General features: G+C 43.7%; 1 protein-coding gene across 2 annotated transcripts in view; it reads right to left on the bottom strand.

The window, feature by feature from the left end:
• Positions 1–7,640: 7,640 nt before the first annotated feature.
• The window catches only part of LOC129696145 (RNA-binding Raly-like protein), a 772,459-nt gene continuing 759,362 nt past the window's right edge, over positions 7,641–20,737 (bottom strand). Inside the window, exon 8 of one of the 2 annotated variants that reach the window (XM_055633661.1) lies at positions 7,641–12,141. In XM_055633661.1, the coding sequence (XP_055489636.1) occupies positions 11,957–12,141 (185 nt within the window). In that variant the 3' untranslated portion in view covers positions 7,641–11,956. The remainder of the gene's footprint in view (positions 12,142–20,737) is intronic. The other variant, XM_055633662.1, reaches the window with a different exon arrangement.

Genomic DNA, 20,737 nt, shown 5'->3' with positions numbered 1-20,737 from the left:
TGTTCCTTGTCTGGCACTTAAGTGGCACAAGTGTAGCGTGTCATTTATTGGCACATACCTGAACAATGTCCCAGTTTTTCTACTTCGTCCAAGAATAGCTTCACATCCGAGGCCTCGGAATGGAAGGGAACTGAGCAAGGCCATTGGTGATGCATTTACAAACAATTTGTTAATGTTTGATTATTAATGTTTAATGCTTTATGTGTAATTCTTAATTGTCAATGTATGTCATGTTGTCACTTGCGGGCGGAGCACCAAGGCAAATTCCTTGTATGTGAATACTTGGCCAGTAAACTTATGCATTCATTCATTCATTCATCCATTCATTCATTCATTCATCCATGCATTCATTCATTCATCCATTCATCATTCATTCATACATTCATTCATTCATTCATTCATTCATTCATACATTCAATCATCCATTCATTCATTCATCCATGCATTCATTCATTCATTCATTCATTCAATTCAATCATTCATTCATTCATTAAGCCCCAGGCATTGCCATGTGCTAATCCTGCAGCAACCTATTGTATCCATGGAGCAAAGTCATTGCAGCTATGTGTGACACTACCCACTGGAGGGAATTCCTCCCCATCCTGAATAACCTAATATCGCTCAGGTCGATGCTGCCATCATGGCGCCATGTTAAGGCCACTTCACCAGTCTGCTCTATTGTCCATTTGTCGATCATGGCTGCATCATCTTTCAGAAATTCCATTGCACCATTACAGTCAACAAACCAGTTTTAAGGAATTGCAGTCTGAAGGAGGGTCTTGACCCGAAACCCGTCACGCATTCCTTCTCTCCAGAGATGCTGCCTGTCCTGCTGAGTTACTCCAGCATTTTCTGTCTATTTTAGGTTATATTTGGGAATCCTTTCTGCACATAAGGAAGTGCAGATATCAGTTTGCAGAATAAACACAAAGTGTTGGAGCAACTCGGACCCAAGACGTCGCCCATCCATGTCCTCTAGGGATGTTACCTGACCCGTTGAGTTGCTCCAACCCTTTCTGTCTAGTCTTGAAGTTTACTCATGATGATATTATGGCAAATATAGAAGCCAATGTGGCCATTGCAAACTACCTGCAATAATGACATGGAATAGATAGGATGAGGGTAAATGCACAGAGTCTTTTACCAATTGTAGGGGAATCAAGGATCAGAGGAAATAGGTTTAAGGTGGGGGGAGGGGGAAATATTCAACAGGAACCTGAGGGGCAACTTTTTTTCACAAAGGGTGGTGGGCATATGGAACGCGCTGCCAGGGGAGGTAGTTGAGGTAGGTACTATTGCAATGGTTAAAATATATTTGGAGAGGGACATGGATAGGATAGGGTTAGAAGGATATGAGAGAAGTGCAGGGAGGTAGGACTAGTTTAAATAGGGCATGTTGGTCGGCATGGGCAAGTTGGTCATAAGGGCATGTTCCAATGCTGTACCATTCTATAATAATGGCCAATTAATTAATCAGTTTCTGATCAAAGATGACCTCCAGGATATTGATGATGGAGGATTTGGTGATGATAATGTCATTGAGTATTAAAATAGATGCTTGGCGCTTTTGGATTATGAATGTTAATTGCTTGAATGTTGACTAAGTCTTGCAATATGTTATGGCCTGGCATGGGCTGTCTCATTTACTGAGGAGTAACAAATGGATTTGAATAGTTACCGATTTTCAACATACGTCCCCACCTCTGACGCTATGATGACTTAATGACTCGATAATAATGACCAGTTTTTTTAGCTGTTGGTTGGGAGTTACATTTTGGTCAAGGCATCAATAATACCTCAGATGGAAGATAGGCTCTGAAAAACAGTCCCGACCCAAAACGTAAGTCGGAAAAAGGGTCTCAACTCAAAACGGCGTCCATCCTTTTCCTCCAGAGATGCTGCCTGACCCGCTGAGGTACTCCAGCAATTTGTGTCCATCTTCAGTATACACCAGCATCTGCAGTTCCTTTTTGTCTACACATTTTGTCGGCTCCACTGCGACATCTCCTCACGGTATTGTAGATTAACCATATTAGTCTGCCTTTATTATATCTATCACCACACATATTATGCATGCTGCACATCCCATATGTAGTCCAGTCCAGATCTTCATCCCTACCCTGGACTATTAATACAGCACTTCACTATCTCACGTCAGACTTGATGCTGACTACGGAGACCAAGCATGTAATGTTTCCTCCGCTTGTGTTGCAATAAAGACTATGAGATGTTACTCCTGTCTCATTACACAACAGGTATTCCTGCTTTGAAGATGCTAATGTCCTGTACAGTCAAGACATGATGTCTCAACCCTTGTCATTAATGCTCCCATTAATGAAGGCGTAGAAACATAGATAATAGGTGCAGGAGTAGGCCATCAGCAATCGAATGGGAGTTCAACGAGACCCTCTCTCACTGCTCCACCTCTGTGTTGCCTACAAGTGTGAAGAAGGGTCCCAACGTAAATCGTCACCCGTCTTTTTTTTAGCTGCCTGACCCGCTGAGCCATTCTAGCACTTTATGTCCATCTTCGGTATATACCAGCATCTGCAGTTCTTTTCTATACGTCAATAATGCCTCTCCTGCTCTTCCTCAATACAATGCCAGGGAAATGTTTCCTTCCATCCGAGGGAGCAGAGGGAACCTTGGTTTAATGACCTCTCTTCCATAACATCAGAAGTGGGGATGTTTGTTGACAATTGCTCTTAATCATTCTCTCTTCGTCTACCTCTGAGGGCAAAGGAAATTCAACATATCTTCAACACCACTTAAGGGCCTGTCCCACTTTCCCGAGTCCTCTGCCGAGTTGAAAGGACCTTAAAAAAAAATCAAGATTTTGGTGATCTACGCACTCCTCCTCCCGACTATCTTTTTACTTGTGGACCTGAAAAAAACTTCCCGACTTGCCTGATGGCATCAACGTCCCGACTTACCTGAGTACCTACGGCTGGCATAATGAGCCGCTACGAAATATCTACGGACTCCCTACGGACATTCTCCGAGTTTGAATCAAGGGGAAAACTAGTGCCAATTCATGAGTAACTCGGGAAAGTGGGACAGGCCCTTAGCTATTATCACTTCGTCTTCTTCTTAAGCCCTTTGCTCCTCAAGGGAGTGTAGGCCATTGACAAATGTCCTCCATCTCACTCGGTTGTTGCCAGTTCTTTTGAGATCTCCCCAGTTGAACTCACTCTCAGACATTTCTGTCTGGACACCTCTTCTCCAGCTGTTCCTGGGGCAACCACATTTCCTTTTTCCTTGGCGGTTCCATTGCAGGGCTTGAAGGTTCATCAGTTCAGTTTATCAGTTTAGTTTAATAGGTGTAATGAGGTACAGTGAAAAGCCTATCGACTCAAACAAGTGTGACGTGATGCATTTTGGCAAGTTAAAACAGGACATGAATAGTAAATGACAGGTTCTTGGTGCATGTAGAACAGAGAGGCTTGGGGGTATATGTATATAGTTCCCTGAACGTGGTGACACTGGTTGACAAGGTGGTGAAAAAGGTTTAGGGCAAGCTTACGGAATCAAGGGATATGCAGGAACTTAGAAAGCAGGGTACCGAGTTTGGATGATCAGCCATGATCATATTGAATGCGATCTAGCTAAGAAGGTGTAGGCCAAAAGGGTCAGATGACCTACTCCTGCACCTATTTTCTATGTTTCTATGTTTCTAAGCCTTCATCTTGCCATAGAGGGAGTACAGAGAAGGTTCACCAGACTGATTCCAGAGATGTCAAGACTTTCATATGAGGAAAGACTGGATAGACTCGGCTTGTACTCGCTAGAATTTAGAAGATTGAGAGGGGATCTTATGGAAACTTACAAAATTCTTAAGAGGTTGGACAGGCTAGATGCAGGAAGATTGTTCCCGATGTTGGGGAAGTCCAGAACAAGGGGTCACAGTTTAAGGATAAGGGGGAAATCTTTTAGGACCGAGATGAGAAAAACATTTTTTCACACAGAGAGTGGTGAATCTCTGGAATTCTCTGCCACAGAAGGTAGTTAGATGTGGCCCTTGTGGCTAAAGGGACCAGGGGGTATGGAGAGAAGGCAGGTACAGGATACTGAGTTGGATGGTCAGCCATGATCATATTGAATGGCGGTGCAGGCTCGAAGGGCCAAATGGCTTACTCCTGCACCTATTTTCTATGTTTCTATGTTTCTAATAATGGGAGCATTAATGACAACAGTTGAGACATCGTGTCTTGGCTGTACAGGACATTGGTGAAACTGCATTCGGAGTATTGTGTAAAGTTCTGGTGGCCATGCTCTAGGAAAGTTGTGTTTAAGCTAGAATGAGTACAGAAAAAAGTCACCCACCACCCGCTGAGTGAAAAAGTTGCCCCTCGGGTTGCTATTAAATCTTAGATAGACACAATATGCTGGAGTAACTCAGCAGGACAGGCAGCATCTCTGGAGAGAAGGAATGGGTGACTTTTCGTGTAGAGGCTCTTCCTCAGACTAAGTCAGGGGAGAGGGAGATACAGAGATAGGGAAGTGTAAGGTGTGAAAATGAGACTAAGGGGATGAGATCAAGGAAAATGTAGAATAGATCATTGCTAGCTAGGAGAAGGTAACAACAAAGCAAACACAGATAAAATGTAAATGAGGACAGTCAGACTAGACAGAGAACTGGGAAGGGAGGAGGGATGGAGAGAGAGGAACGGCAAGGGTTACTTGAAGTTAGATAAGTCAATATTCATACCGGTGTGGTGTAAGCTGCCCAAGCGAAATAGGAGCTGTTGTTCCTCTAATTTGTGCTGGGCCTCACTCTGACAATGGAGGAGGCTTAGGACAAAAAGGTCAGTGAGGGAATGGGAGGGGGATTTAAAGTGTTGAACAACCAGGAGATCAAGTATGATTAGGCGGATTCAGCGGAAGTGTTCAGCAAAATGATCGCCGAACCTACTCTTGGTCTCGCTGATATATGTGAGTCCACACCTGGAGCATCTTTGGGTTGAGACCTGACCTGCTGAGTTAATCCAACAATTTGTGTCTATCTTCGATATAAACCAGCATCTACAGTTCCTTCCTACACATTTGCGTACTTTATTGTGACACGTACAAATGTACAACAAAATTATTTCTTTGCATACAGTTCCATACCTAAGCACAATCCCTGATTAGCAAAGTGTACGGAACTAGTCCACTGAGACCGCATGCAAGAGTAGCCAGGTTTTGGCGCCTGGTCTGGTCCTTGTGTCGGTCTCCAGAAGTGGACGTCTGAACCAGGCGAGCCCCAGGCTGCTGCAGGGCCTCCAGCCGTCGCCTCCGTCCGGATCATCCAGCGAACCGTTGTCCCTCTTCCCACCCAGCCACCTTCTGCCTTTGTGCCCCGTGGTGCCTCCCGCAGCCGACCTTGCGGGGATGGAAGGTGCCACCATGAGGGGACTGCCGTGAAGAACAATGAGGGACGGTGGGAGAACAAAGGGGGACCCGGTGTGGTGGATGGGGAGGGGGGGCACTCTAGTTTAGAATCCTCTGCCCAGGGAATAAGCTTGCGTTCGTTTGTTCGTTTGTTTGTTCGTTCATTCCAGTTAAGGCATTGTGCACACGACAGCCAGCCAACAATCGCTTGTCTTTTTCTTTTTTTTTCACTTTGGATTTAATTTTATTTTCAAGTTTATGTACCTTGTGTGTTACGGTTGGCAGACCAATTTCCCTGCGGGGATGAATAAAGTTCTATCGTATCGTATCATATCGTATCGTTAGCATTCAACTTATTAATCACAATATATGATTGTCTAGTGGGGTTTTTAAGTGAATACTAGATTAAGTGGGACCCGTTGGGACCCAGATTCCCACAGAAGGGCTGGTCCCCAACGCAATATACTGCATCTCCACCAATTCCAATATTGCTGGCCAGCAGTGGGAGGGGCTTTCTGGAGCACTAGCATGGTGTTGTGGGCCGAAGAGGCTGTTTTCCATAGGACTAGTATGGACATTGTGGGCCGAATGGATTCTTGGGCTGACAGCTCAGTCACTGAGACCACACACACACACTCACACACACGCACGCACGTGCGCACACACACACACACACACACACACACACACTCTCACCAACACACACACACTCACACACACTCACACACACACACACATACACACACACACACACACACACACACACACACACACACACACACACATATATATACACACACACACACACACACACACATATACACATATACACATACACACATATATAGACATACACACATATATATACACATACATATATATACACACAGACACATATATACACATACACACAATATATACACATACACACACACACACTTATATACACACACACACACACACACACACACACACACACACACACACACACACACACACACACACACACACACACACACACACACACACACTCACAAAACACACACAGACACATGCACACACTTTTACCAGAAATTATGCAATCACCGTGACCTCTGCACTAAGCGGAAGCCACGAAATGAGCGGGACTTTTGAACCAAACACAGTCGGACCTAATAAAGCATTTATTCCTTCCAAACACAGTCGGACCTAATGAAACATTGCAGTTTCAAGCACAGGCAGGGCAACAGGCCAAACAACTCATGGTATTGTCATTAAAGGCTAACAAATATTTTATTGCAAGTTCATTGGAGACTCACAGTTCAGTTGATTCACAGCTTAGAATGAGAGTCGTGGCCTCTCACTTGCGATCTTGCAGAGTGACTGGCTCGCGTCCAGGCATCCGGGGTTTTATAGTCCTGCCACCCCCCCGGAAGGGGCATTACCTTAATTGCGGTGATTGACAGGCGAGAAGATCTCAAGGTTTTTTAAACACTCATAACTTTTTTATTTTTCATTGATGGGAAATGTTTTCAGGGCCTGCTCAGTGGAGGAGGACTGTAAGTAAGATGGCCAAAAATCATAGCGATATATGGTAGCGTTCTTCCTGAAATCAATATACAGCGCAGCCAGGAAGTGGTCAAGACGAGACTTTTAATTATATAGATGATCAGAGACCTTGTTACTGGCACAGGGCAGGCAGTGTGAGTGCTTAATCCTCTATGCTATTCAGTTGAATTATATGCAAACCGTAGCATGGATTCTATGTTATAATTAATTTTCACGTACTGTAATATGAATGTTAAAAATTAAACCATTCTGCCGTGCGGATGGTGTCAACCTGGATTTTTTCACTTAATATGTGAGGAAATCGGATTTTAACATTATGTTAATAAGATATTTGATAATGCAAGGTTGTGAGTTGATGAAACATTGTTCAACATACTCATGCCATTTTTTTCTAAAGAAGTTTACGTATATTGTCCGTTACAAAATAACTGAATTGAAAGTATAGACTTTGAAGATACAGCATTGAAACAAGCCCTTCGGCCCACTGAGTCCGCGCTGACCAGCAATCACCCAGTACGCCAGCACTATCCTACATGCTAAGGACAATTTATAATTTTACTTAACCAACTAACCTGCAAACCTGTACGTCTTTGGAGTGCGGAAGGGATCAGGAGCACCAGGAGGAAACCCACGCAGTCACAGGGAGAATGTACAAACTCGTTACTGACAGTACCCGTAGTCATGATCGAACCTGTGTCTCTGGCACTGTAAGGCAGCAACACTACCACCGCGGCTCCCCTTATAGTTCATCTCATGTGTAGCATTTTACCCAGACTTTAAAGATTGAGTAATGGTTGAAAAATTAAAGAAAAGTGATTGAAAGCTGAAAATGTTTCGTTACAAAAACCGAAAATCTATTGATCATGTTGACTTCACGTGTCTGATGTTTTCAGTGTTGCTAAGGCAGTTATTTGAATTTATATCAATTAGAAATGCAACCTTATCAAATGAAACAGTTATCGTGTATCCTCCCTAATTGCTACATGATTCTTGCCCTGAAACCAATAGAATAAATAAATTGGAAAGAAAGAAAACAGAGAAGGATTATTGACAATAGGGCTGGCCAATTTATTTTTTGTTCCATCAATGCCATTTTATTTGGATCAATTACAAAGTATAACAATTATTTTTGCGGATATTTTCTGTTATTTAAACAATTGAAATGCTGTTGAAATCACTGGTAGTGAGTCAGAGGTAAAATTAAAGCTGGCAGTGAGATGGAGATGAATTAACATGCGCAGGTGAACTGACAAGGGTTTGAATAAAAGATGATCACAATGCTGCTCCAGGGATGGGTTTTCAATTGATTGAATGTGAAAGACCAGCATTTCCACTGTGTTAATGTTATGCACAAGTGACACAATGACATTTTCAAAACGCCGAAGACGCAAACAACATCATCACACGGAACGCTGGAGTAACATGGGCACCATATCTGAGGAAGGGTGTGCTGGCTCGGGAGAGCTTTACGAGAATGATCCCAGGAATGAGTGGGTTAACTTATGATGAGCGTTTGACGGCACTGGGCCTGTGCTCGCTGGAGCTTCGAAGGATGAGGGGACACCCATTTAAACGTATTGAATAGTGAAAGGCTTGGATAGTGTGGATGTGGAGGAGATGTTTCCACCAGTGAGTCTAGTAGTAGAGGTCATAGCCTCAGAATTAAAGGACGTTTTTTTAGGAAGGAGATGAGGAGGAATTTCTTTAGTCAGAGGGTGGTGAATCTATGGAGGCCAAATCAGTGGATATTTTTATGACAGAGATAGATAGATTCCTGATTAGTACAGGTGTCAGAGGACATGGGGAGAAGGCAAAAAAGTGGGGTTAGGAGGGGCAGATAGATCAGCCATGGTTGAATGGCAGAGTAGATGTGATGGGCTGAATGGCCTAATTCTGCTCCTATCACTTGTGATCTTATTAACAACGGGACAGGCAGCATCTCTGGAGAGAAGGAATGGGTGACTTTTCGGGTCGAGACCCTTCTTCAGACTTGACGTTGCACATCGAAACCCTTCTTCATTCCTGTTCCTTCTCTCCAGAGATGCTGCCTGTCCCGCTGAGTTACTCCAGCATTTTGTGTCTATCTTCGGTTTAAACCAGCATCTGCAGTTCCTTCCTCAACATTATCACAGTAAGTGCTTATAAACAGAGCGCGTTGGTTCTTAAAAATCCTGATGTATAATGACTGCATCTCTGCAGATGCTAATTCATCTCTCATCCTTCAGTGTACTGACAAATGTTACCTGCAGAGATTTTACAGCGCAAATGTACATCTTAAGTCAGGATTTGCAAGGTGAAGTATGTAAATAAAATTTCCATTTTCATTCATTGCAATGTCATTAAGTAGCCATTAGTTTTAATTACTCTTTAGAAATACATTGATCATCCTTAAATATATACAAATTTCAAAATGATGAATGATGTGGAATATTAAATAACATTAAAAAAAACAGCACATATTTGCAGTGTACAGAGTAAGCCAGGATAAGTGCTGCAACTTATTGTATAGCAATAGCAACTGTTTATTTTAACGCCACACTGTGTGAAGTGAAGATTGGTGGATAAAGCCAATGCATACAGGAGAACATTGGCAAGTGGAGCTTGGTGCATGGAGACTGCCATTCGCAGAGCTCCAATTAATGGCCCATTGATGCTGGTGGCATCCCCAGTCTAAGAGTCACAGGTTCCTTCCCAGATCAAGAACTCCTGATATACATTTAGCTCATACATCTGAATGAACACTTGGCTTGGGACAGCACAGGTTGAATTTCCCAGCTGCTGTGGGCATCCTCTGTCACGTTTAGCTTAGTTTGAGTTTAGAGCTTCAGCATGGCAACAGACCCTTCGCCCCATCGAGCCCATGCTGACCATCGATCACCCGTTTGCATTATCCCATTTTCTCATCCTCTCGCTATACACATGGGCCAATTAACCTCCAAACGCACACGTCTTCGGGATTTAGTTTAATTTAATTTAAAGATACTGCATGGAAACAGGCCCTTCGGCCCACCAAGTTCACACTGACCAGCAATCCCCACATACTTACACTATCCTACACACACTAGGGACAATTTACATCTATACCAAGCCAATTAACCTACAAACCTGTACGTCTTTGGAGTGTGGGAAGAATCCGAAGCACCCGGAGGAAGAAGGGTCTCGACCCGAAACGTCGCCTATTTCCTTCGCTACATAGATGCTGCCGCACCCGCTGAGTTTCTCCAGCATTTTTGTCTATCTCCACCCGGAGGATACCTCACATGGTCACAGGGAGAACGTGCAAACTCCACACAGACAGCACCCGAGTCTAGGTCGAACATGGATCTGTGGCACTGTAAGGTAGCAGCTATACAAGCTGTACCACTGTCCCACCTAAACTATTTTCCTTGGTTGGCCTATGTTTTTGATTAAATATATTGCTGGGCAGTCACATTTTTAACTTGAGAAATATTCGGGTTACAAACAGTTGGCAGGAACGGAGCCCTGTAGTAGCCTGGGAACGGTATTTTACGGCAATTGGAAAGGTAGTGCGTTAAATCTGCCTTCTTTTCAAACTATAATTGGTAAATTGACGAAAGCTGGTCGAATGCCATCTCAATTGCACCTTCCGAGGGTGGCCATATCCGATTTAAAAAACCTGAAATGTCTGGGAAAGTGGACTGTACTTTCATTTCCCTCCGTTTCTCATTCATTGCAGTCCTCTGTCTAGTCTCCTTGGACGGCTCGTTTGGTTTTATTAGAAACACATTCCAAATCAATATAAAAGAATATACAGGTCCACCACCGATTTACCAGCAACTGATGATCCGGCACCTCCTTTAATCTAGAAAAAACTACGAGAGCGCACTTGAAATTCTCGCGACTGCCAGACCTGTTCACTGTGTGGGGCGTACGCTCAACCCGGAAGAGTTAAGAATTAAGAAGCGGTACCACAGTAACATTCTTTGTAAGTTCAGTAAATAATAAACCTTTCTCATTTATACTGTACTAACAAACCTGCATCATTTATACTTCCTGTACTAATGTTTAGTTTACTTTAGAGATCCAGCACAGAAGCAGGCCCTTCGGCCCACCGAGTCCACGCCGATTACAATTTACAATTTTACCGAAGCCAATTAACCTACAAACCCCTGTACCCCTCTTTGGAGTGTGGGTGGAAACAGGGGCTCCTGGAGAAAACCCACGTAGGTCACAGGGAGAATGTACAGACAGCACCTGTAGTCGGGACTGAACCCGGGTCTTTGGCGCTGGAAGGCAGCAACTCTACCGCTGCCCCACCGTGCTACATAAACTGTAAACTATATTCCATCTGTTAATCATGGGCTAACTGTGTGTCATTTGAATGAATCATCTAAACACAAGGGGAAGGTTTCCTCAAAGACAGAATACAATGTAAGTCAGCTTTATCTTTTATGGTAGGTGGGGTATTCATAGAACACAATGTTTAGTTTAGTTTAGCCTATGTATTTCATCACTCACTTAATTCACATTTAATTTACATGTAACATTTGTTTAATTTAAGTTAGCAGTCCATGGTGCGTAAGAGACATGGGAAGGGGGATAATTAGTGGGTCAGATGTGTATTGTTAAATTATTATTACGTGGCAAGGCTCTGGAACAAAGGGTGTTGGAAAATCGGTGGTGGGCCTGTATTCTTTCAACTATTGTAAAACCACCAGAAAATGAACCGTACCCTGGTTGAAAATACTGCAATTTCAGTGCAGCTTTCAAAAGACCGAATTGCTGATGCTTCCAGCAATGTAGTCTGTTTGAAAACTACCTAAAGAATGGCGACATTTAATTTAAATTAAAAAAAGGCTAATGAGATATTAATGATCTGACCACATCAAAAATATTGTTCAATACATGTATCATAATGCAAATGCCGCATTCACACAATGACAATCACATGGGCCTTCTGCTTCAAGATATTCAGGCATGGCTCTCAACAATGGGATATTAAATGGACTTATTTTTAGAACTAGTCACGCAGTCTTGCAAGAAGAATCACATCACACTACGTGTCAGCCCGTTCAGATCATACCATCTCATTGCTGCCAACCTCATCATAATCTTCTTCAATTCCATCAGTCATCTCTTCCCCGTCTGCATCGATGTCGGGCCCCCCTTCGACTGGTTCCTCTGTGGACGTTTCTGCATTCTCCGATATCGATTCTTCATGTGCAGACTCCGAATTTTCTTCCAGCTGCTTCTTCTGTGACTCTATGGGAAAGATTACAGAAATGTCACCTTCCCCACTTCTGAGCGTCACAGATCTTACTACAAATAGATTATGGAATAGAAACACAGATGGTTTGCGAATGGAGTCCAACTTTTGACTGATATCAAATCTCTGATAATTTGATCCTGCAAGGCTCCGTAACCAAAGGTGCCGGAAAATCGGAGGTGGACCTGTATTTCTTAACTCTTGTAAAGCCACTTGAAAATGAATCTTACCTCCGTGTGGAATAGACTGCTTTAGCTTACCCATGTTAAAAATACTGCAATTTCAGTGCAATACTGCAGTATAGATTGACATAAAAACTGGAGTAACTCAGCGGGTCAGGCAGCATCTCGGGAGAGAAGGAAGAGGTGACATTTCTAAGTGACTGAAGAAGGGTCTCGACCTGAAAGGTCACATATTCCTTTTCTCCAAAGATGTAGCCTGACCTGCTGAGTTACTTCAGCCTTTTCTGTCTATCTTCGTTTTAAACCAACATCTGCAGTTCCTTCCTGCACACTCTGATAACAAATAACAAGTTTAGTTTAGAGATACAGCGCGGAAACAAGCCCTTCGGCCCACCGGGTCCGCGCCGACCAGCGATCCCCGCACATTAACACTATCCTACACCCACTAGAGACAATTTTTACATTTACCAAGCCAATTAACCTACAAACTCTTACGTCTTTGGAGCGTGGGAGGAAACTGAAGATCTCGGAGAAAACCCACGCAGATGTACAAACTCCGTACAGACAGCACCCGCAGTCGGGATTGAACCTGGGTGTCTGGCGCTGCATTCGCTGTAAGACAGCAACTCTACCGCTGCGCCACCATGACCCGCCCAGACAGACAGACAGAACCTTTTTTGCCCCAGGGCGGAAACCTTGTACACTAGAGGGTACAGCTATAAGGTGAGAGAGATGGAAAGTTTAATGGAGATGTGCGGGGCAAAATTTGTTTTTACATAGATAGTTGCAACCTGGAACGCAATGTCTGGGGTGGCGGTGGAAGCATCTCCCGTGCTGTCTTGTTCTAACCTAATCTAATCTAATCTCTGCAAAAACACAATTAAGATTACACAACAGTATCACAACAGTATAACAAAGTGCTGGAATAACTCAGTGGGTCAGGCAGCATCTCTGGAAGATCCATGTTTCGGGTAGGGACCCTTCCCCACACCTGCCTGAAGAAGAGTTCTGACCCAAAAGGTCACCGATCCATATTCTCAAAAGACATTTTGCTATAAATGCTCACGTCAGAAGGGAAATCTGAAGAAGGGTCTCGACCCGAAAAGTCACCCATTCCTTCTCTCCAGACATGCTGCCTGTTCTGCTGAGTTACTCCAGCATTTTAGTGCCTATCTTTGCTATCAATGCTTCCCGGCAGGCCTTGGCTGTGGACTGGGAACGTGGCCGGAGGCCTTTATGGAGGCGCTGAGGTCTCGATACCTCCAGGATCGGCGCATAGAAGCCCGGATCCGGGCCCAGCCGGGGCCACGCGGGTAGAAGCCCGGGTCGGGCGAAGCGGCTGACGGAGACCATGGCCGGGGCCCGGGTCGACGTGAAGTGGGGCGTCGACAGAGGTGAGGCCTCAGCGGTGACAGCGGGCGGTGCCTTGGGGTTGGTGAAGCTGCGCAGCAGCGATGCTTCGCGGGTCGATGAGAACGTGGAGGACTCCCCATGAGGGGGGAGGGGAAGGACAATGGCGACCTGGCGTGGGGGAATTGTTGGGGGGGGAATAAAAGGGGGAGCTGGCGTGCTTTGCAACTTTGTCAGCGCGGTAGGTAACTGCTATTTGTATACATTGTGTATGCAAACAAAGAATCTCACTGTGCCTAGTCACATGTGACATAAAGTATTCCTATATTCCTATATTCCTTCCTAATGCCCCATCCCAGGGACTTGGCAATGGATCCATGGATGACAAAGCAACTACCCAGAGAGTACTACTGCTCTTCCCACTGCCATTTCGTGTTGCAGTCGGAGCAGTTATGCTCAAGGGAAGTATGTCATTCCATTGTTGCAACCTTCTTCAGAAACAGTGCCAGGGGGAGAATTGAATGTAGGCAATGTTTTTAACAAACTGCAGGAGCATAATTAGTTGCCATGGTTTAGTTACGGATGTTGATTTTGTGTTTGTTTAATTATTTGCTCATGTGGTGAGGTGAACGTTGCAATGGTCACCAACAGAAGGGCAACATGATAACTGAGTGGGATGAGCCAGTGGTTGTGGACGCAGCCCAGACCATCACACAAACCAACCTCCCTTCCATTGACTCCATCTACACCTCACACTGCCTCGGCAAGGCAAGGCAAGGCAAGGCCGCCAGCATAATCAAGGACTAGTCTCATCCCCGTTACCTCCTCTTCTCCCCTCTCCCATCAGGCAAGAGGAACAGAAGTTCCAAAACGCACACCTCTAGGCTCAGGGAAAGTTTCTTCCCAGATGTTATCAGGCAACTGAATAATCCTATCACCAACTGGAGAGCTGTCTTGACCGCCCACCTACCTCATTATCTTTCCACTGACTGTTAGCAGCTTCAAAAGCTTTTCACTGGATCTTGGTACACATAACAATAAAGTAAGGTAAGCATTGGAGATCTTCAAACTTTTTAATTGGACTTTACCGGACATTATCTTGCACTAAACATTAATTAAACTCATCCTGTATCTGTACATTGTGGACGGCTCGATTATAATTTTGTATATAGTCTTTTCGCTGACTGGATAGCGTGCAACAAAAAAGCTTTTCACTGTACTTTGGTACACGTGACAATGAGTAAACTAAACTAGTCATCATCGGTAGTCACTCAAAACGAGAATGACTGTCCTCTCATGGAGGATGCCTGTGCGTGACTTTATTTAACGTGGGGAGACTGGTGCACAGACAGCCACCCCACGGTCCTTGACAGATCTGGGTCAGATTCCGGTGGCATGGAATCCAAGATGACTGGGGACCCTTTTCTGCTGCAGCCTTCATCTGCCTTCCCATCCGTTGTGATGCTCCACTAAAGTCAGCCATCGTCCTCCGCCTGTTCCACCGTTAAGGTCTTGGTTGGATTGCTCTTTGTCAGGGACCTCGGGTGGCCCTACCAGGAGCATAGCTCCAGACGGCATCGCTCTCAGGATCTCAGGACCACACAAGCTACTCCACATATGTTGAAGAAAAACAAAGAAAGATGGTAGCTCTTGCCATAGTAGTACTATTTCCAAAGGTTCAAAGATAATGAAAAGAAAGCAAAGGCTGATTTGTGAACATGGTAACTTTCTTTTTTGTCTATCAAAATGGATGATCTGGGTTAAATTAAGAAAACAGAGAATGATGGAGCAGCCATTATTTTATGATATTAACGAATGAATAATTTAAAACAGATTATACCAAACAGATTAAATTGTCTCCAAGGCTCCCGGTTTTCATTTACTTTAATTTAAAATGATTATCAAATGAAGAATAGCCTTGAAAAAAAGAACAGGATTTGATGGTGATGGCACAGGTTTCCTAGCTGATAATAAAGCTACAAGATATCCTGCATATACAGCCTCTAAGATACCCAGGATTAATGTGTCAGTGGTTGTGGGAAGGTAGGAGAACGGGGGTAAGAGGGAAAGATAGATCATAAGGTCATAAGTGATGGGAGTAGAATTAGGCCATTTGGCTCATCATGTCTACTCCGCCATTCAATCATGACCCTCCAAACCCCCTTCTCTCCATAACCTCTGGCACCCGTACTAATCAAGAATCTCTAAATCTCTGCCTTAAAAATATCCACTGACTTGGCCTCCACAGCCCTCATTGGCAAATAATTCCACAGACTCATACCAGGTTGGAAGGCAGCAAACCTAGGACTTTATTTAAGATGGGAAGAAGAGAGAAAATTGGGAAGAGGGAGAAACAGAGAAAATAGACCATGTCCACAAAATACTGGAATCCACGATCAGAAATGTAGTAACAGGGCATTAATCTTTTATATTTTTAAAAAATCATCGCATGATCAAGCAGAGGAAAAGGAAAAATGTAGTACATTTTTTGAGAGTGTAAGGCGGGAAACCATGTATATGGACTTTTCAAGGCATTTGATAAGATATTGCACAGAAAGGGTTCATGGAGTTTGGGTTACATATGGACATGTATAGAGGGTGGTGAACCTGTGGAATTCATTGCCACAGACTGCTGTGGAGGCCTAGTCAATGGATATTTTTAAGGCTGAGATAGACAAATTCTTGATTAGTACGGGTGTCAGGAGTTATGGGGAGAAGGCAAGAGAATGGGGTTAAGAGGAAACGATAGATTAGCCATGATTCAATGGTCAAGTAGACTTGATTGTCAAATGCCCTAATTCTGCTCCTATCACTTATGATCTTATGACATTGGTTGGAGAGCTGGAATAATGTTTTATGTGTCATTCCTCACTGGCACTGTATGTAATGTTGTCACTTGCGAGTGTAGCACCAAGGCAAATTCCTTGTATGTGAATACTTGGTCAATAAACTTATTCATTCATCATCAATATTGAATAAATTAATCATCCTCGGGAGGTCGTTACTCTTTTTATTCCAAATAAAATATTATGTGTCTTGAGATATTCATAATTTATACAATTAATTAGTTAGTGAGATTGAATGCACCATATTAAAATTTATCTACCTTAAAATTCACTTGTATTATTTAAACATGATGAGAAAGTGAATTAATTGGATGATACAAATTCTGATATTTTTCTACAAAATTGGAAATTTTCATTTTCCGAGATTGCATTCCATCTGTTATATCTTTGTTCCTTCACTTAGCCTGCTTACAGCTCCCCTGAATTCTTCTAACAATGCACTCTGTCAATTAGTGTTGTATCGTTGGAGAAAAGGAATGGGTGATGTTTGGGGTCGAGACCTTTCATCAGTCCCCTCCATCCTCGTTAAAAAATAAATAAAATTATATTTCTTACAAGAGTCTGATGAAGGGACCCGAACCATCACCTCTTCCTTCTCTCCAGAGATACAGCCTAACCCGCTGAGTTACTCCAGCATTTTGCATCTATCTTCGGTGTAAATCTGCAGTTCTTTCTTACACACAGTGTTGTATGGTCGGCAGATTATATTGATTATATAGATTACATTGGTACTAGCTTTTAATTATTAATATTGATTGGGAACAGCAGGGTGATCTTGTGTGTTCATAATCTGCAAAACCATCTCTTTCAAAACACTGAGTTGCAGATTATCAGATCCTGGGAATGTATTGACTTTTTTCCCTATTAATTTTTCCAACACTGAGTTTTTGTAAATAGGCACGAGGTAGTGCAGGGAATAGAGGGAATATGGATCGCGTACAGGGAGATGAGATCAGTTTAACTTAGCAACGTGTTCGGCAAGCATCCTTGGGTTCCAGTACTGTTCTATGTTCGTTCAACTTTGAAAATGGCGCGAAAACTTGGCGACTCTTGTATATGGTCTCAGTGGACTAAATCTGTACACTTTGTACCTTAGATTTAGTTTTAGTTTCAGAGATACAGCGCAGAAACAGTCCCTTCGGCCCACCGAGTCGGCACTGAGATGCCCGCACACTAACACTGTCCTACAAACACTGGGGACAAAATACACTTATACAAAGCCAATTAACCTACAAACCTGTGCGTCTTTGGAGTGTGGGAGAAAACTGCAGATCTCGGAAAAACCCCACGCAGGTCACGGGGGGAATGTACAAATTCCGTACAGACAGCAACCGTAGTCGGGAGCGAACACCGGTCTCTGGCACTGCAAACGCTGTAAGGCAGCAACTCTACCGCTGCGCCACCGTACCTAATCTGGGATTGAGCTAATGTATAGTGAAAGTTTACTGAACTGTATGCAAATAAAGAATTTCCCTGTCCCTTGGTACATGTGATAATAACGTCCCATTCGTTCTCTCAAGAGATGCTGCCTGTCCCGCTGATTTACTCCAGCATCTTGTGTCTATTTTTGATAATAAAGAACCATTGATTGACTGAACCATTGATTGATTGATCCATGTTAATTTCTTTCAGCTTCTCAACTGCTCTTGTCCTGCTGTTCTTCATGATTTAAAGAATGCTTCCCGCGTCACAATCATTCAAAATAATTGTTGACTTTCCCTGCTCTTTCGTTACTTCCCCATTATAATTGTTCCGGTCACAGAGTGAACAGAATGTTGCCTCCTATTGCTAAAGAGTTGGAATACATAGGATGATGGTTTGCTGCAATTTAGTTTAGTTTAGTTTGGTTTATTGTCACGTGTACCGAGGTATAATGTAAAGGTTTTGGTTAGGTTAAGTAGTCACATGTACTGAGGTACAGTGAAAAGCATGCTACCCAAACAGAGCAGATAGTACCATACATACATATGTACAATTAAGTCAAACTCAAGTACTATAGGTAGAGCAAAGGGGAAGATACAAAGGGCAGAATAAGTTCTCAGCATTGTAGTGAATCCGTTGCAGAAACAAAGTCCAATGTCCGCAATGGGGTACAGGTGAATCGGGCAGTACACTAGCTTATGGAAGGACCATTCAGAAACCTGATGAGAGGGGAAGAAGCTGTTTCTGAGTCTGGTGGTGTGCGCTTTCAAACTTCTGTACCTTCTGCCGGACGGGAGCGGGGAGAAGAAGGAATGGCCATGGTGGGACAAGTCTTTGATTGTGTTTGCTGCTTTTTCAAGGCAGATGAAGTTGATGGTGGGGAGTTTTGTCCGTGTGATAGCTAAGTATGATTACCTAGCATTATCAGTAATTCATTCACCATATTATTGATTATTGTATCTTTATCTGTATGCTATTTGTGTTAGTGGGCTTGGAAAGCATTTGTTGCATGCTAACCAGTCAGCATGATTTGTCTTTTAAGAAGGCACAACTGAAACCTGTTTGCAGTTTTGTAAGAGGAGGTGTGGTAAGCAACATTGACAAATAGCAATTCTGAAGGTTATACATAAAACGTGGGACTTAGGTGCACAAGGGCACCAGCCTTGCAAAGTGTTTAGGATGCAGGCGATCAGTGGTAAGTAAAGCAAGTGGGATCAGTGGGATCAGTGGCACGGTGGCATAGCAGTAGAGCTACTGCCTTACAGTGCCAGGGACCCGGGTTCGATCCTGACCACGGGGGCTGTCAGTACAGAGTTTGTATGTTCTCCCTGTGACCTTCGTGGGGGTTCTTCTGGATATCTGGTTTCCTCCCACATTCGAAGGATGAGAGAGGATCTTATTGAAACATTTAAGATTATTAAGGGTTTGGACACGCCAGAGGCAGGAAACATGTTCCCGATGTTGGGGGAGTCCAGAACCAGGGGCCACAGTTTAAGAAAAAGGGGTAAGCCATTTAGAACGGAGATGAGGAAACATTTTTTCACACAGTTGTGAGTCTGTGTAATTCTTTGCCTCAGAGGATGGTCAAGGCCGGTTCTCTGGAAACTTTCAAGAGAGAGCTAGATAGGGCTCTTAAAGATAGCGGAGTCAGGGGATATGGGGAGAAGGCAGGAACGGGGTACTGATTGGGGATGATCAGCCATGATCACATTGAATGGCGGTGCTGGCTCGAAGGGCCACATGGCCTACTCCTGCACCTATTGTCTATTCCAAAGAAGTACAGGTTTGAAGGTTAATTGGTTTGATATAATTGTAAATTGTCCCTAATGTGTGTAGGATAGTGATAATGTGCGGGGATCGCTGGTTGATGCAGCCTCGGTGGGGCTGAAGGGCCTGTTTCTGCGCTGTATCGCTAAACTAGACTAAACTAAACTAAACTAAACCAGGAGGTATTGAATACAAAAGCAGAGGGATTGTACACAACCTTTATAAAGCACCGTCTAGGCCTCATCTGGAGACTTCTGGCCACAGGCCCAAAAGAGATGCAGGAAAGATTTACTTGAATGATTCCAGAGATGAGGGATTTCAGCTACAAGGTTTTACTGGGGAGGCCAGGATTGTTCTCCTTGGAGCAAAACAAAATTGAGATTTGATGGAGGAGCAGCAGATTATGACAGGTTTAGACAGAGTAAGTGGAGAGAAACTGTTCCCATTAGAGGATGGTGCAAGGCTGCAGAGCAGAGATTTAAAGTGATTGTCAGAAGCTTAGGGGGATGTAAGGAAGTTTTATTTGTATATATATATAGAGAGAATAGCTGTGACCTTGAAAGTATCAGTGAGGCTGGTGGAAGCAGGTTATTCAGTTTCTCGTTTTATTTTAGAGAAGGGCGTGGAAACAGGCCCTTTGGCCCATCGAGTCCGCACCGACCAGTGATCCCCGCACACTAACACTATCCTACACACACTAGGGACAATTTACACTTATACCAAGCCAATTAACCTACAAACCTGTGTGTTTTTGGAGTGCGGGAGGAAACCGAAGAACTCGGAGAAAACCCATGCGGTCAAGGGGAGAACGTGGAAACTCCGTACAGACAGCACTTGTAGTCGGAATCGAACCTGGATCTCCGGCGCTGCAAGTGCTGTAAGGCAGCAACTCTACCGCTGCGCCACCGTGCCGCTCTATTTCAGAATTCAAAAAAAGGAAAAGGAATATGATGGGCACGAGAGAAAATCAATTTTTGAGCCATGGGGAAGGAGTGGGAGCGTGGGATTGTCGGATACCTGAGATG

This window comes from Leucoraja erinacea, chromosome 4 (assembly GCF_028641065.1).
Source record: "Leucoraja erinacea ecotype New England chromosome 4, Leri_hhj_1, whole genome shotgun sequence".
NCBI lineage: Eukaryota > Metazoa > Chordata > Chondrichthyes > Rajiformes > Rajidae > Leucoraja > Leucoraja erinaceus.
The sequence above is the reverse complement of the archived record's forward strand: the minus strand, read 5'-3'. Positions and strand labels throughout refer to the sequence as shown.